Consider the following 16,445-nt stretch of genomic DNA (forward strand, 5'->3'; position numbering starts at 1 on the left):
ATTTTAAACACATACTGAATTCCACCAGAAACAATAATTCAACCTTGTACAATCTTTCCAGTTATACGTTATTTGTTGAATGGCAACTCCTGTCAATATCATCAAAAGCTTATTATTATTAGCAGATATTTGAGGCTTAGCTCTCATCAGCATGCCAAATAAAATACATTTACATTTACAAATAAAATACTCATACATTTCTATGAAATTCCTTTCTTTTGGCAAAGAAGAATTTTGGGGACAATTTTTAAATAGCTCCATAGTATAAAAAGCGATTTAGACCTTTTTGTTCAAAGTGAGCTGCACAATTAACTTTGACCATTCATTCATCCTAATTTCCTAACCCCCATTCTTTTCCCCTCTATCCCCCTCTTAGTATCCTCCCTTCAAAATGGTTTTAGACCTAACGCCTTTAATTGTATTCCTCTTCCTGGAAATGTCCAGTTATCTTTTTGATGTAATCTGCTTAGAACTGCAAGGTACAGGCGGAATAGAAGTCATTAATGTAATGTAATGTAAATAAATAATTGCTTGCTCTGATTTGTTTCAGCTTTACTATTTGTTAGTTTCATGGAGTGTTCTCTAGTCCTAGAAAAATCCATTCCCTACTATCTCTTCTATCCCACTTGAGAGCGAGCATAACAGTCTCACAAATTATTATGGCATAGTGAGCTGAGGTTTTCAGTGTATAATGTATTGCAGGGCTGCCCAAGTCTGGTCCTCGAGATCTACTGGCAGGCCAGGTTTTCAGGATATCATAAGAATTGCCGCTGCTGGGTCAGACCATCGTGCCCAGCAGTACGCTCACGCAGCAGCCCTAACTGAGACTAGCCCTACCAGCGCACTTCTTGTTCGGCAGGAACCTGTCCAACCCTGTCTTGAATCCCTGGAGGGTTCTCTCCCCTACGACAGACAATGAATATGCATAAGAAAGATTTGCCTGCACTGCCTTCTTGGTATGCAAATCTCTCTCATGCATATTCATTGTGGATATCCTGAAAACCTGGCCTGCCAGTAGATCTCAAGGACCGGACTTGGGCAGCCCTGATCTATTGTATACATTATTGCAGCATTTTTTCCTTTCCAAACTTAGTTTCAGGCACCTTTCTACTTCTCTCTCCTGCTAGCTGATCAGGTGCTGCAGAGTGGTCAGTCATGTTAGCATGGCCGCCTCACACACTGACATCATAACCCTACTGCCAAAAGGCAGACGCAATGACTCACAATCAACTTGGTTAATAGGCAGGTTAAAAAAGAAAAAAGTTGTTATCCAACCAATATGAGTGACCAGTACCTTGCTTGGCATGCTCATTAGTCATCTCACAGTTTGCAAATCAGACGCTGAGAAGAAAGTGTATTTTATTATTTAGTACATTTCCAGGCTTCTTGCAAAATGTTGCTCTCTAAAAATCAACGTTATAGCAAGTCTGTAAAAGGAAGTTAACACCTGCTAAGAAGGAGCCCATTCTGCCTATTCCCCTTTTATATAATACTTACAGAGAAGTGCAAATGTGTGTGTATGACTTAGGTACAACCAATTATTCCAGCCTAGATTGCTAAAAAGGACACACAACTTATAATGTACCCATGCCTCGCTCAGAAATATGTGTCACCTTCTCAAATATCAAATGGAGACGGTATTAGGGGGCAGTTTGGCTTGGAGCGCGCACGATATGGCAGCTTAACCGCGGCGCTCCTGAGTCCCAGGCAACAACTGAATAAAAATAAAACTCTTTACTTCACTCGCCCGATTTAAAAATAATAAAAATCAACGTCGGAGATGGCAGCGATAAGGCAAGGAAAGAATGAAAAACCTTGTACATCGGGAGTGTCGGCGAAAAGGTCGAAGGTAACTCCCGTATCGCCGTCCAGTGTACCAATCCCGCTGGAAGCTGAAGAACTTAATGAAAAATCGGACATCATGGCGGAATTATTTAAAATCAAAATAATGTTGACTGATAATGCCAACAAAATATCAGAAGTTAAGGAGGAGCTGATCAATCTGAAACAGGAGATCCAAACTGACAGGCAGAGAATGTCTGTGATAGAGGAAAGAATCTGGCAGTTGGAAACTTTCACACAAAAGTGTGAAGAGGAAAAGAAAGATGTTACAGCCTTAAAAAATCAACTAATTGATATGGAGAATCGAGGAAAAAGAAAGAATATTAGAATCCTTGGCTTAGCTGAAAATATTGAAGGAGAAAACCCTATACAGTTTCTGGAAAATCTTTTGCCAAAACTGCTGCAGCTGAATTCTAAATGGCCGTTGGAGATAGAACGTGCCCACAGAATCCCCACAAGAAAACAAACAAACCAGACAGCTCCTAGACCTCTGATCTTCAAAGTATTAAGATACCAACAAGCATTTGAGATCTTAAAAGTGGCAAAAGCAAATAAAAATCTAAACTATAAAGGATCCAAATTGATTTTGGTTCCTGACTTTGCTAAATATACTGCAAATATAAGGAAACAATTCCTCACATTCAGACAACAATTAAAAGAAAAGGGCTACATGTATGGTCTATACTATCCGTCTACAATGAGAATTTCTACTGGGAATAAATCTATGTATTTTCAAGATCCAGCAAAACTGAAAGAATTTTTGACACAAGAAGAACCAATGTCTACATGATAAAACAGAATAAGTAAATGGAAAAAAAAAAAAAAGGGGAAAAAAAAGAAGAGGAACCAATGTCTACATAAAATCAGAATAAAATGAAAGTTTCATCTGAAGATAGGATATAGAAAATGCAAGATAAAATAAGGAAAAAGAAGATGGTTAAAAAGAAAGAAGACAATGACTACTAACAGAATAAATTATTTTTTTTAAATGTTGACAATCTTTGATTCAAATATTATTATAATATATTGGATGTTATGATTTAAATTAATTATTGATTTTATTCCATCCATTAAAAAAAAAAAAAAAACATTTTATAATTTTTGATTCAATTATTATTAATATATATATTGGATGTTATGATAAAATTATATTATAATAGAAATCAATACTATTTATAAAATTATTGCATCTATATTTAATACTGCTAATATTAATTGAAAAAAAAATAAAATTTTGGAATTGATTAAATGAGTGGGAAATTATTATAACATTGATATTAATTATATAATCTTCTTGATATAAAAATATATTTTATTTAATTACCTATACATATTAGGTTACTATAAATGATGATATTTAAAAATGTTTAAAATGATTTTATTAAATTTTGATATATGGAATTAGAGATATATTTGAAATATATTGAATTTATTGTAGGGATAATATATTAGTTATAGCTAAGACTTGAAAATATTAATATGATTTATCCAATTATAATTGATACGAATTATTGCATCTATATTTAATACTGCTAATATTAATGGGAAAAATTTTTGGAATAGGTTAAATGAATGGGAAACTATTATAATATAGATATTAATTATAGAATCTTTTTGATATAAAATGATTTTATTAAAATATTTACTATTATCTTTATAGGAATAGATATATCTAATTTATATATATGAGAATTTGATATATGGAATTAGAGCTATATTTGAAATATATTTAATTTATTGTATGAAGGTTTAAATGAATATATAGGGTGGGTAAAGAAATTTGGAATGTATTGAATTAGAAGTTACTTTTAAAATAATTTATGAATGATTAGTTGCCTGGGGGAGGGGAATTAGGTTTTGCATGACCAATGTGTGTTTCAAGTCAAACATTGATAATGGGAGGGTGGGGAGGGAAAATAGAGGGTGGGAATGGGGATCAATATATATTAATTGTGCTAAGATCTAATCATGTATATTATCATAGAATATTGGTTAAAATTTAATGATAAATAAGATGGATATAAAAATTTATTCTATGAATGTCAATGGTTTAAATCATCCTATTAAGAAGAAGAAAATATTATCGTTCCTTAAAAATCAAAATGCGGACATCTACTTCATTCAAGAAACGCATCTTTCTGAAATTGAATCTAAAAAATTATTTGGGGGTTGGATTTCTAATTGTTTATTTGCACCGGCTTTAAAGAAAAAAGCTGGAGTGGCTATTCTGATAAACAAAAAATGTAATGCGAATTTCAAATTAATAAATTATGACCCCTTAGGTAGATGGGTGCATGTCAAAATGGATCTGGGAAATACAACCATGGATTTATTCAATTTATATGCTCCTAATACGAATCAAATGGAGTTTTTCAAACAAATTCAACAATTACTTTTACCACTGGCTACATCTAATTTAATAGTAGCAGGGGATTTCAATGCTGTAATGGATCCAATTTTGGATAAAAAACCAAGTAGAATTATGAAATCATTAGGCTTAGATAATTTGATTCAATCTTGTGATTTAATAGATATATGGCGTATTCTTCATTTTAATGATCAGGAATTTTCTTTTTGTTCTCAGGTCCACAAATCCTTTTCACGAATTGATTATATATTTGTTTCTAATAACCTAGCGCAGCGTGTGTTAAAAGCAGTAATAGATCCTATTATAATTTCGGATCATGCTGGTGTGTGGATTAATCTTCAAAATTATGATATTGAACATTTCAATTCAATTTGGAGATTTAATAATAATTTTTTAGCGGATTCAAATTTCCTCGAAGAATTTAAATTAAAAATACAAGAATTTTTTCAAATTAATGATTCAGATAATATTAATGCTGAGATTTTATGGGACACTTTTAAAGCAACAATGAGAGGAAATATTATTTCATATTCAGCATATATTAATAAACAACATAAAAAACAGTTTCTTGAATTAGGAAAACAAATTAAATTATTAGAAAATAAATTAATTGAAAAATGGGAAAATAATACATTACAAGATTTATTAAAACTAAAAGTTAAATATAATGAGATTTCTTCTCAATTTGTGAGGAAAGATTTATTTAATAGACAAGTTCAATTTTATGGAAATTCAAATAAAGCTGGAAAATTATTAGCAAATTTTCTTAAAGCAAAAAAAAGAAAATCCAAGATTATTGCAATAAAAGATATACAAGGTAATACACACACTAACAATAAAGACATTTTAATACAGTTTCTTGATTTTTATAAAGATTTATATTCTTCTGAATCTTATGAAAATAAAGAACCAGATGGACTTAATTTTTTAAATTCATTTATTGGACCAAACGTTCCAGATCATATAAAAGGAAGTTTAGAAGAACCTATATCTATAAAAGAAATAGAATCAGCATTGAAGTCTCTTAGAGTTGGATCCGCTCCGGGTGGTGATGGTTATACGGTTGAATTTTATAAATCATTTCAAAACATTATTTTACCATATCTATTAAAATTGTATCAGTATCAAATGAATAATGGAAATATATCAGGTACTATGGCTGATTCATTAATTATTGTCTTACCAAAACCAAACAAAGATCCTACTTTGGTTTCAAATTACAGGCCTATTTCTTTATTAAATGTAGATGGTAAATTAATTTCTAAAGTACTAGCAATAAGATTGGCAAAAGCTCTTCCTTTCATTATTGATGTGCATCAAACAGGATTTATTGCTAAAAGACATTCATCACACAACACTAGATTAGCATTTCATTCTTTAAACCTAGCAAAAACTATAAATGATCCTGCATTTATGATATCTTTAGATGCAGAAAAAGCATTTGATAGAGTAGAATGGAAATTTATGTATCAAGCTCTAGAATGGTTTGGATTAGGTCCCGGCTTTATTAAAATGATTCAAACTTTGTATAGCTCTCCTGGTGCAAGATTATATATAAATAACAATTTATCAGATAGATTTAACTTGCAAAGGGGAGTTAGACAAGGATGTCCTTTGTCCCCCTTACTTTTTGATGTTGTTTTAGAACCCTTGTTAATTGCAATTAATCAAACTAAGGAGATAAAAGGAATACCATTTTCTAACTGGGAATATAAACTTTCTGCATATGCAGATGATATTTTATTATATTTAAGAGAACCGGGGAATACTATTCCAAGTTTACTTAATCTTCTAGAGGAATTTGGAAAATTTTCTGGATATAAAATTAATTGGAGTAAATCAGAAATTCTTCCTATTAATGTTCATTGTACCAAAGGATTATTTGATTCATATTCATTTATTTGGAAAGAGGAAAGTTTAAAATATTTAGGAATTATGATTAAAAATACAATTGATGATACAGTCAAAGAAAATGAAAAACTTTTATTGAAAAAAATTACAGAAATGTGTGAACAATGGAATCCTTTACATCTTTCATGGTGGGGAAGAGTTCAAACAATTAAAATGATGATATTGCCTGTGGTTTGTTATCAAATGAGTATGATACCAATATTTTTTCAGGAGTCCTTTTATAAAAAATTAAACAATATTATTACAAAATTTGTTTGGTTTGGGAAAAGATCCAGAATAGCTTTAGTATCTTTACAAAGACCAATTGTGGAGGGAGGGGTAAATTTTCCAAATTTTTATAGGTACCATCAAGCCTGTATTCTAAGACAGGGTATGTATTGGATCCTCCCAGATCTCATGGAGAATGTACCAGATTGGCTATATTTAGAATGGCGGCTCCTGTTCCCATTACATTTAGATAATTTAATTAGTATAACAATGCCTAGAAAATACAAAGATAACAGAATTTTAATAGACACTTGGAAAACATTAAGATATATTAATAACCTATCACCAGATCCAATTAGTAAATCACTAAATCAATCTATTTGGGTAAACTCCAGGATCAAAATTGGCGGATTTAAGATCGTCTGGAAACAATGGATAAGTGCAGGAATACGAACATTAAATGATGTCATCTCAGACGGTTCACTGCTTAGTTTTTCACAATTGCAAAATAAATTTGGCTTAAATAAATCACAAAACTTTAAATGGATGCAATTGAAGCAGGCCATTCAGGTAGGGTTCTCTGAATGGAAAAATCTTAATACTCAATATAGTCTGCCGGTTTTATGTTTCCAGGCGGATTTCTTGGGACACCAAGCCGCAAAATGGTACAAATTGATATATGGATTTTTAAATAAAAAGAAGAAAACTGGTCTTAGGGATATTTGGAGTATTGAGATTGGACAGACAATTTCTGCATCTCAATGGCCACGATTTTGGTCCTGGAGACTAAGATCTACAAAGTCAGCATCTATGAATCAAACATGGTTGTTTTTATTACATAGAGTGTTATGGACCCCTACGCGCTTGCAAAAGATAGATAATACTAGATCCAATAGATGCTGGCATTGTAAAATAGAAATAGGGACGTTAGATCACTTAATTTTTTTTTGTCCCTGTGTAAATGCTTTTTGGAATCTGATTTGGCCCCAAATTAACAAATTACTAGAAAATCATGTAGGACTCTCATATGACACCGTATTATTTGGAACTGCAATGAGAACTCAGAGTCCGATCTCAGTAAACAATAATAAGCTGCTATTAATATTGACAGGAGTCGCCATGCAACAAATCACTCAAAATTGGAAAGACTATACCAAATTAAATTATACGTTCTGGTGGAACTCTGTCTGTCATATCTACAAAATGGAAAAAGTATTAGCATTACAACATGGGAATTTTCATAATTTCAAAAAAATTTGGCAACCATTGACTAATTATTCTAATGATTAGACTTCTTAGCACAATTACAGTACTTATATAGGAATGGGGTGGGATATGTATAATTTTTAGAATCATTAATTGTAAAATGGGGAGGGATTTATAACTTTTGATTATATATAATTTATAATATATACTGTTTATAAATTAAATTGTATTAATGATTGATACAATGATATATAGTAATTAATTATATTACTTGAGATTCAATTATTGTAAAAATTGAAAATTTAATAAAAAAAAAATTAAAAAAAAAAAAAAGGGGGCAGTTTGGGTCCATTGCCCATCACATTGTTTCAGTAGAAACCCTGAATGAGAGCCAAAGAAGGGCTCTAGGAAGTAGGAGTCCATTGTCTCTTAGATGTATCCGTTCTATGGGATTTTTCTCCAATGACATATTCATCATTCAGCTATGCGGACGATATCACCATACTCCTCCCCTTTGACACACAAGACCCCACCAAATCAGGCATCCTGGAAAAAACTCTACAAGCAGTGGAAAAATGGATGACAGAACACAAACTGAAGCTCAACCCAGATAAAACTAAATTTCTACTGCTTGAAAAGGACAAAACCCCTTCTATAACTGAACTAGAAATAAAAACCACCAAATATCCCCTACAACCCACTCTCAAACTCCTTGGAGTAACAATAGACAGAGGATGCACTCTTCAGGTGCAAATCAACAAAATCACACAAAAAGCATTCTTCACCATGCGCAACCTTCGCAAAATCAGAAAATTCTTTGAAAAAGAACAATTCAGACTCATAGTCCAATACCTAGTCCTAAGTCTAATGGATTATTGCAATATCCTCTACCTTTCCTGTCCCACCTACCTAATAAAACAACTACAGACCGTGCAGAACACTGCCCTCAGAATGATCTTATCCCTTGGAAAATTTGACCACATCACCAACGCCTTACTAGACTCACACTGGCTTCCAATACAAGCCCGCATCCAATTCAAACTATACTGCATGTTATTCAAAACATTAAATGGAATGGCACCCACCCACCTAAACAACCGTCTAAACAGGAACAGAGGAGAACCCAATCCCCTTTCTCCTACCCCCCTTTTAAAGGAACTAAACGCAAAAAGATGTATGACAACTTACTAGCAACACATGCAGCTAAATTGGATCCCACCATCACCAACCTGACAACTTCAACTGACCTCAAGGCTTTCTGCAAAGAAATCAAGACCCTACTATTCAAGAAATTCACCCAAACGTCCTAATCCCTCCCTTTTCCCCTCTTACCCCCTCTTAGAATCATCTCATCAAAATTGCTTTAGACCTTACGCCTTCAATTGTATTCCTTTTACTGGAAAAGTCCAGCTATTTTCTTTGTTGTACTAGGTCCAACTTCTTTAATTGTATTTCTCTTCCTGGAAATGTCCAGCTATCTTTCTGATGTAATCCGCTTAGAACTGCAAGGTACAGGCGGAATATGTAATCTGCAGAATTCCACCATAACATACAATTAATTTTACTGTTGTTTGCACTTTGAGACATAACTTCTAACAGAACAATTCTTTCTTTTGATAGCCTAATGACAAAGTTGAGATCATAACAAACTACTATATATGACCGTTCAGATGGTTTTGTTAACCTACTGCCAAAATCGATAGGGCTTTTAGTAGGAAAAGTAATGCTCCCATGATTACTCTTCAAAAATTATGCTTCACAGAACCAAATAAGTAACTAACTAGTCACCAATGGTCTGAATTCTGGTCCTCCACCCCTAGACTACCTGCATCTGTAGCCACATTGCAATCTTTGTATTTCTCAAGTCACCTGTTAGACAAAATTGGTCAAATGCTGGTCATGTGATGAGTTTCTGGCAGGAGGTCTGGATGCAAATATTACTCATTTTACCTATCAGATCCTCCATCTGCTATGCAACTAGTCTTCCAGTCTCCTGTCCTAATATCAATTACAATCAAAATTATCATTACTGAATGGAAAACATTAAAAAAGCAATAAAACTTAAAATCTGCGCCTCAACTGGAATCCAATGCAAAGACCTATAATAATGGGAAATCTAATCGGCCTTAGAGAGAGACTAGAAGCCAGAGAGTGCTATTCTGAACTGTCTGGAGCTTTGGACAATCCAAATGCATCAAAAGAATAGCCAGTGATCCATCTAGCCCAGTAGCCTGTCCTCGCGGTGGTCAATCCAACAGTCCATGCTACCAATCGAACTGAGACAGTAGCAATGCTCGAACCAGGATATAAAAATGCAAAACATCCAAGTATTTTCACATAAGGTAGCTGTAAATTAACCTGAAATCTGACAATAGTCATCTAAAAGTCTCCAAATTAGATAAATAGCGCATTTTAACAGCAGCTCTCTCTTCAGATTTCCTTCCTAAGCAAACAGATCAAGAAATTAACCTGAAGGAATGGTCTAACCAAAGCCCTGTTCCAGCGTGTGGTATAGTTTGAAGGTGGCATCTGCTTTTGTGTTTTAACAATCTAGGCACAAACATTTAAACCACCTCTAATTATACACACACTTTTTTTTCTGTTATGCTGATGTAGTTTACAGCAGTGTCTCTCAAACTGTGTGCCATGAGAGGTTCCAGAATTCCCTTCATAAGTATACACTAGAATAGATGCCATGTACGTCGCGTACGCAAACGTCTGTCAATGTTATGAGCATTTGCGTGCGTAAGGATACAACCGCCCAGACAAGCGTCATTCTTTGACATGATTGGTCCTCGAAAACTAACGGCATGTAATTTTAGTTTAATTTTTCGTTTTTATGCCATTATCCTAACTTGAGCAACAAAGCAATCAGGACTTTGTTACCGTTTGGATCTTCTTATCTTTCCAAACTTAGATTTTCAGCTCTGACAGAAATTAAATTGAAAAAAAAGAATGACTGAAGATGGTGGATGATGAAATGCATGTTTGCTTGTCAACTATTGAGCTGCATTTTGAGTTCATTTGCACTCAAAAACAAGCACATCCATCGCATAGATTAGCAATTCTATCTACTTTAGGTTCACCGTTGTTGCAATTACCCATACATAGCTTAAAGAACTTTAAATAAATAACTCTTAAGCTTAATTTTTTTGTTGGTTTTGTAATTCTATCATTTCAATTATAATGTGCCGTGGAAACCGTTTGCTCTGTTTAGTGCGCCGGAGCTAAAATGTTTGAGAGAGACTGGTGTAGAGGAAATTAGTTATCTATATTCCTTCCTAGAATAGGTTTCAATTGGCCCCCCTTCTCGAGGACAATTTTATAACCAGCAGAGTGCATCTATTTCAAGCCTGTTTCCTTCAAAACAATTAGGATGCTACCCACTTTTATTTAGAAATTGCTAGCATAAGTGGCAGAAAATGTATCTTCATTTAAGGAGCAGTCATATAGCTGTTGTGAATGTTTGGGCCTTCATTTAGCAAGAATGAAAGCATTCTGTAAGCCACTCATGTGTTTGCTCCTGTCCATGTGCTTTTTCACAGTCACAGTAAACTCACGTGCAGTTTACACTGACCTGTAGTTTCCAAGAACTGGTTTACACGCATAAATGGACCAAAATTCTGATGTTTACATGCATGGTTTGTGCCTATACCTACCGTGCTTCCTCGAAAATAAGATCTACCCCGAAAACAAGCCCTAGTATGATTTTCGGGGTAGGTCTTAATATAAGCCCTACCCCAAAAATAAGCCCTAGTTGCCGGCAGCAGCAGCAGCGCTTCCCACCCCAGACCCATCTCTCCCTCCCATCCAAACCGCGAGACCGAAATAAATACCTTATAACAAACCAGCAGCGTTGGCAACAATCTAGACAGGCTGCTTCGCGGCCTTCTATCGCCCGGGCATTCCTCTGATGAAGTCATCAGCAGCACAGCAGAGGAACGCCCGGGCGATAGAAGGCCGCGAAGCAGCCTGTCTAGATTGCTGCCAACGCTGCTGGTTTGTTATAAGGTATTTATTTTGGTCTCGCGGTTCGGATGGGAGGGAGAGATGGGTCGGCTAGGGGTAGGGAGGTGTGCAGCGGGGAGGGGGAGGGTGGTAGGAAGGGAGGGATAGAAGCTGCAAGGATTCTGCTGCACAAGGGATGGGAGGGATAGAAAGATACTGCACAAGGGATGGGTGAAAGGGGAAGAAAGGTGCTGCATATGTGGAGGAGAGGAAGGAAATAGGAAGAATTGGGGTGGAGGAGAGGAAGGGAGAGATGATCATTGTACATGAAAAAAATAAGACCTAGTGCCTTTTTTGGGCCCCAAATTCATCTAAGACAGTGTCTTATTTTCAGGGAAACACAGTAGCATTACCCCCCTCCAAGAGACTTCAGTGACAGGGGAGGGAGGGAGAAGACCACAGAGCAAGCACAATTGGGAGGTAAAAATAGGACCAAATGATCCTTTTCTGCTGTGTAAATAGCATATTATGTTTGAGAGATTTAGCTCTAACAGGAAAGAGTCCTTTAGTGTTTTGTATACGAGTATGTGTTTAATTGTCCTGCGTGGCGTTGGGGTTGATGGACTGTTTGGGTTCCTTTCAGATTGTACGGTGACGAGTCAGAGCTGCATTTCTGGACCATTGCCACCCACTATCTGAACAGCTTCTCTCAGGATCAAGAAGGGAAAGGTGCTGCCAGCCCCCTGGATATATGCTATGACTTGCTGTGTGAGAACTCCTACTTTCAGGTATTGAAACAAGATGCTGCTTTGGGGAAATTTTCCTGCTGGGAGTACTTAACAGGTCCACATATCTGCAACACAGTTTTTAAAGGGCAATTTCTTACTGGCCTCATCAGACCATTCCAGAAACTTCCTGTTGGTGCCCATCTATCAGGTAGAGACAGAACAGAATTGAGTTTAGCCCTAAAAGGCACACTGCAGCTCATCTACCTCACTATTTTTCTATCTCCAGCAAGTGGAAGATCATTCTCTGTTTGTTGCTGTTTTCTGGGTCTCGCCGTGTCTGGGTAGGTAGAGACCCGGAAACCAGCAACAACCACAGAAGCCTAAGAGAACATTCTCTAGTTCCTGGGTTAAGATGTTGAGGCTTACTCCTGATCCACTTTGCTGGTCTTCAGTTTAATTGGGGGAAAGGCTTTTAGTCATCACCTTCTAGGGCTTCCCCCAAGCCTCCTCTTCCTTTGATACCACTGAGTAAAAAAGAGGAGCTGGCTATCTATCTTTGTCTAGCTATATGTATGTATGTAAGTATCTGTGTGAAGAAATGAGTTCATCCTTTCTGCAACAGCCTCTCCCAGCTCTTGCTTGTCAAGGAAGCTCTGGGTGATCCTGTTTTTCTGCTACCTTGGGAAGGGGACATCACACTGGCAGGGAATCAGGGTACTGTTCACCATGTCTCCTTTCAACATGCAGGCAGCCAAAACATGCTGACTGTGGCAAACCAACCTGATCCTTGCTCCAGATGCAATTCAGTTAGCATTTGGGAGGATTGACTGGAATCAATACAGGGATTGCCTAGAATTACTGGAACAAACCAAAGGTCCATCAAGCCCAGTATCCTGTTGTTAACAGTGGCAAACCCAGGTCACAGGTACCTGGCAAGATCTCAAACAATAAAACGTATTATAAGCTGCTTATCCTAGGAATAAGCAGTGGATTTCCCCACATCCATTTTAATAATGGCTTATGGACCTTTGTTTTAGGAAATTATCCAAACCGTTTTTAAACCCTGCTAAGCTAACTGCTTTCACCACATTTTCCCTGGTTTGTCTTAAATCTACCACTTAATAATGTCATCGCATGCCCCTTAGGCCTGTGGTTTAGGATTCCCATCCTGTTTCTGATTCAGCTTTTCTATAGTCTGTTTCTTAGGCTTTGAACACTGCTGAAGATCTAGAGCCTATTGTTTCATTTTCTACAGAATTTGTTCTTATGCCACTGCTTGCAAGCCTTGGAATTAGTAGCAAGGAATGTTGCTGCTATTTGGGTTTCTGCCAGGTATTTGTGACCTGGATTGGCCATTGTAGAAACAGGATACTGGGCTCGATGGATCATTAGTCTGACCCAGTAGGGCAGTTCTTATGTGTAAGGCTTATATGATGGAAGAAACTTGGGTTCCTCCTGAGGGTCCCTGCTGCATCTATCTGTTTTCAGGAGGAATTGTCTTCTAAACTATGCAGCAGAGAGTCCCTCAGGGACTCCTTAGTTTCAGAACAATGCTCTGGAGCAGCTCCTTCTCTGGTTTCTGGTTCTCATGGATCCTTTGGAGGAGGAGGCAGATTCTACAATAGTAAAGCTCTTTCACAAAGAAGAGCTTTCTAGTTGGCCAAGACTTTTGTAGTTCTTAATATCTCTTAGCCTTCAGATCAGAGACCCTCTTTCCATAAACATATGGTTATAGCAGGATTAAGATGCCACTCAATAGCTTTCCCAGATGCAAGTCTTAAGGTATCTTCCAGATGAAGTAGATAACTATTAAACTGTCAGCAGGCCACAAAAAAGACAACCATCACAGGTGGAATGGCATTTGAGAGAGATTTATCTTTAATCTTATCTATTGTTTTGCCTTTTGTCTTTGTTTTGTTCTATTTCTATCATTTAAATTTCTCCAGAATTCTACTGTTCAACGGCTCCCCCTTCTGCTTCTATTCCTTTCTCTCCTCTCTTCTACCTTCCAAAGTATTTAGATCAATGCTGTCTTGTTAAAATGTTTATTTTATTTTTATTTTTCCTCTAACTCTACTTTTCACTTCTCTATTACCCTCCAGGTACTTTAGTTAGATTGTGAGCCTTCGGGACAGTAAGGGAATATCTAAGTACCTATTTTACTTATATTTTACTTATAATTTTAATGCACCCTTATTGTCTGTTTTTTTCTGTAAACCGCTTAGAATCCTAACAGAGTTTAGCGGTATATAAGAAATAAATTACATTACATTACATTACATTACATTTCTAATCTTAATGTATATTTTCTGTAAACCGCTTAGAACCTAACGGATGTAGCGGTATATAAGAAATAAATTACATTACATTACATTACATTCTTCAAAATAGCTTCCTTTGGCATGCAGGGTACAGTTTGGACATGCTTTCGACAGGCTGCAGATTCTTAGGTTTCAGGTAGATTGGCTTATTTCACAGATGCTCTTTATGATTTGCTTTGGTGAAGGAGATGGCATTGGCAGTATCTGCAAGACATCAGTGGTGGCTCAAGAATTGGTCTGCAGATGCCACTTTTGAGACTAGACTTGAAGTGTAAGCTTTTGTTTGGACTGGATTGAAAGCCACTATTCTAGAACTTAACGTTCGCAATTGGCACCTAATTTTCCCTGTCTGTCCTGGTGAACCTGGGACAATGGGGGGATTAAGTGACTTGTCCAGGGTCACAAATAGCAACGTGGATTTGAACCCACAACCTCAGGGTGCTGAGGCTATAGCTTTAACCACTGTTTTCTAAAACACATTAAACCCATCTCTGGGCAAATTTTACATTCTGCTGTCTTAAAAAAAATTCAGTTAAAATACATTAAAGTAGATATTTCTTTCATTGATCTACACTTTCAATATGAAAGATAAATCATAAGAGATTTAAAAAGTAATGAAGAATATGAAGTCAAAAAGCCTCAATTGCAGAGGGCTTCAAACCCTTTGTTATAGCAAAGAGCAGCCTTGATGTCCTGGATAAATGAAACCAAGGTGATCTGTGTCCAGTCACAGGAGTGGAGCTGATTCAGGAAGTGAATGCCTCCTTAATGCATTTGAACTGTCTTCAGTAGATAACATGATGTGACAAATGTACGAGAGCAAAAGAAATGTTTGTGTCAACTCAGACATCATTTTGGGTCCTTTGAACCCAGCAGAATCCCAAGGAGTTGCTCATGACCAAGTTTATGTGGCTAATGTGGATCCACTTTCTGACTCTTAACTCTTTACTTTCTTCGGCCAGAAATTTCAGCTGGAGAGAGCGTATCTTCAGGAGGTAAAGAGGTCCACGTATGAACACACCAGGAAGTGCGCTGACCAACTCCTGCTTCTGGGACAGGTGAGTGAGGCTTAACTGGCGCAGCAGGAAGTCTGCTGCAATGTGTCCCACGTGATGGCTGGTTATATGATCATGTTCCATGTTCTTGCTACAGACAGACAGAGCGGTGCAGTTACTCCTGGAGACAAATGCAGAAAACCCACATTATTACTGTGATTCCCTTAAAGCTTGCTTAGTCACCACAGTCACCTCATCAGGACCCTCCCAGAGCACCATCAAGCTTGTGGCCACCAACATGATAGCTAATGGGAAGCTGGCAGGTAATGTTCGGCTGACGATTTGCTGAGTCATATGGGTGGGGCCAATGGAATGAATGATGACAGCGGCAGTTTGTCCACTTTGGATAGATTGATAGATTTCCATTTGAGAATTGCACTGCAGCAACTTAGTACAATTTACACCCAGACCCAGGAAAGACTAAAATGGTTAGGGCTCTTCAGCTTGGAAAAGAGATGGCTGAGGAGAGATATGACTGAAGTCTACAAAATCCGTTCAAATTTTTTATTCATTTTTACAACTTACATCAAGTGCATCAGTTGAATTGAAAAACATCACTTGATTTGCTATTATAATCATCTTAAATTCATGAAAATTGTCCTCCCCCTTCCCATCCCTTTCACATAAAAATCATTCATTTATATTATATTATACAATATACTTTTCTATAAATCCACATTTTAATAAAATATCAGAAACCCATCCCACCCCTCCCTATCACCTCATTTCAATTATCTTATGAAGGGAAAATGTTTACTACTCATTACAAAAGTCTGTTAATGGTCCCCAAACATCTCGATATTTACCAAAATATCTTCTCTGTGTGGCTAATGTTCTTTCCATTTTATATAGATGACAT

At 36.3% G+C, this 16,445-nt stretch overlaps 1 protein-coding gene across 4 annotated transcripts in view; it reads left to right on the plus strand.

The window, feature by feature from the left end:
• Positions 1-16,445, plus strand: part of WDR11 (WD repeat domain 11) — a 196,020-nt gene that overhangs the window by 157,366 nt on the left and 22,209 nt on the right. For all 4 annotated transcript variants that reach the window (XM_033941237.1, XM_033941239.1, XM_033941238.1 and 1 more), the window contains exons 23-25: positions 12,126-12,270; positions 15,494-15,589; positions 15,684-15,849. In XM_033941237.1, coding sequence (XP_033797128.1) covers positions 12,126-12,270; positions 15,494-15,589; positions 15,684-15,849 — 407 coding nt within the window. The remainder of the gene's footprint in view (positions 1-12,125; positions 12,271-15,493; positions 15,590-15,683; positions 15,850-16,445) is intronic.

This window comes from Geotrypetes seraphini, chromosome 4, assembly GCF_902459505.1.
Source record: "Geotrypetes seraphini chromosome 4, aGeoSer1.1, whole genome shotgun sequence".
Taxonomy (NCBI): Eukaryota; Metazoa; Chordata; class Amphibia; order Gymnophiona; family Dermophiidae; genus Geotrypetes; species Geotrypetes seraphini.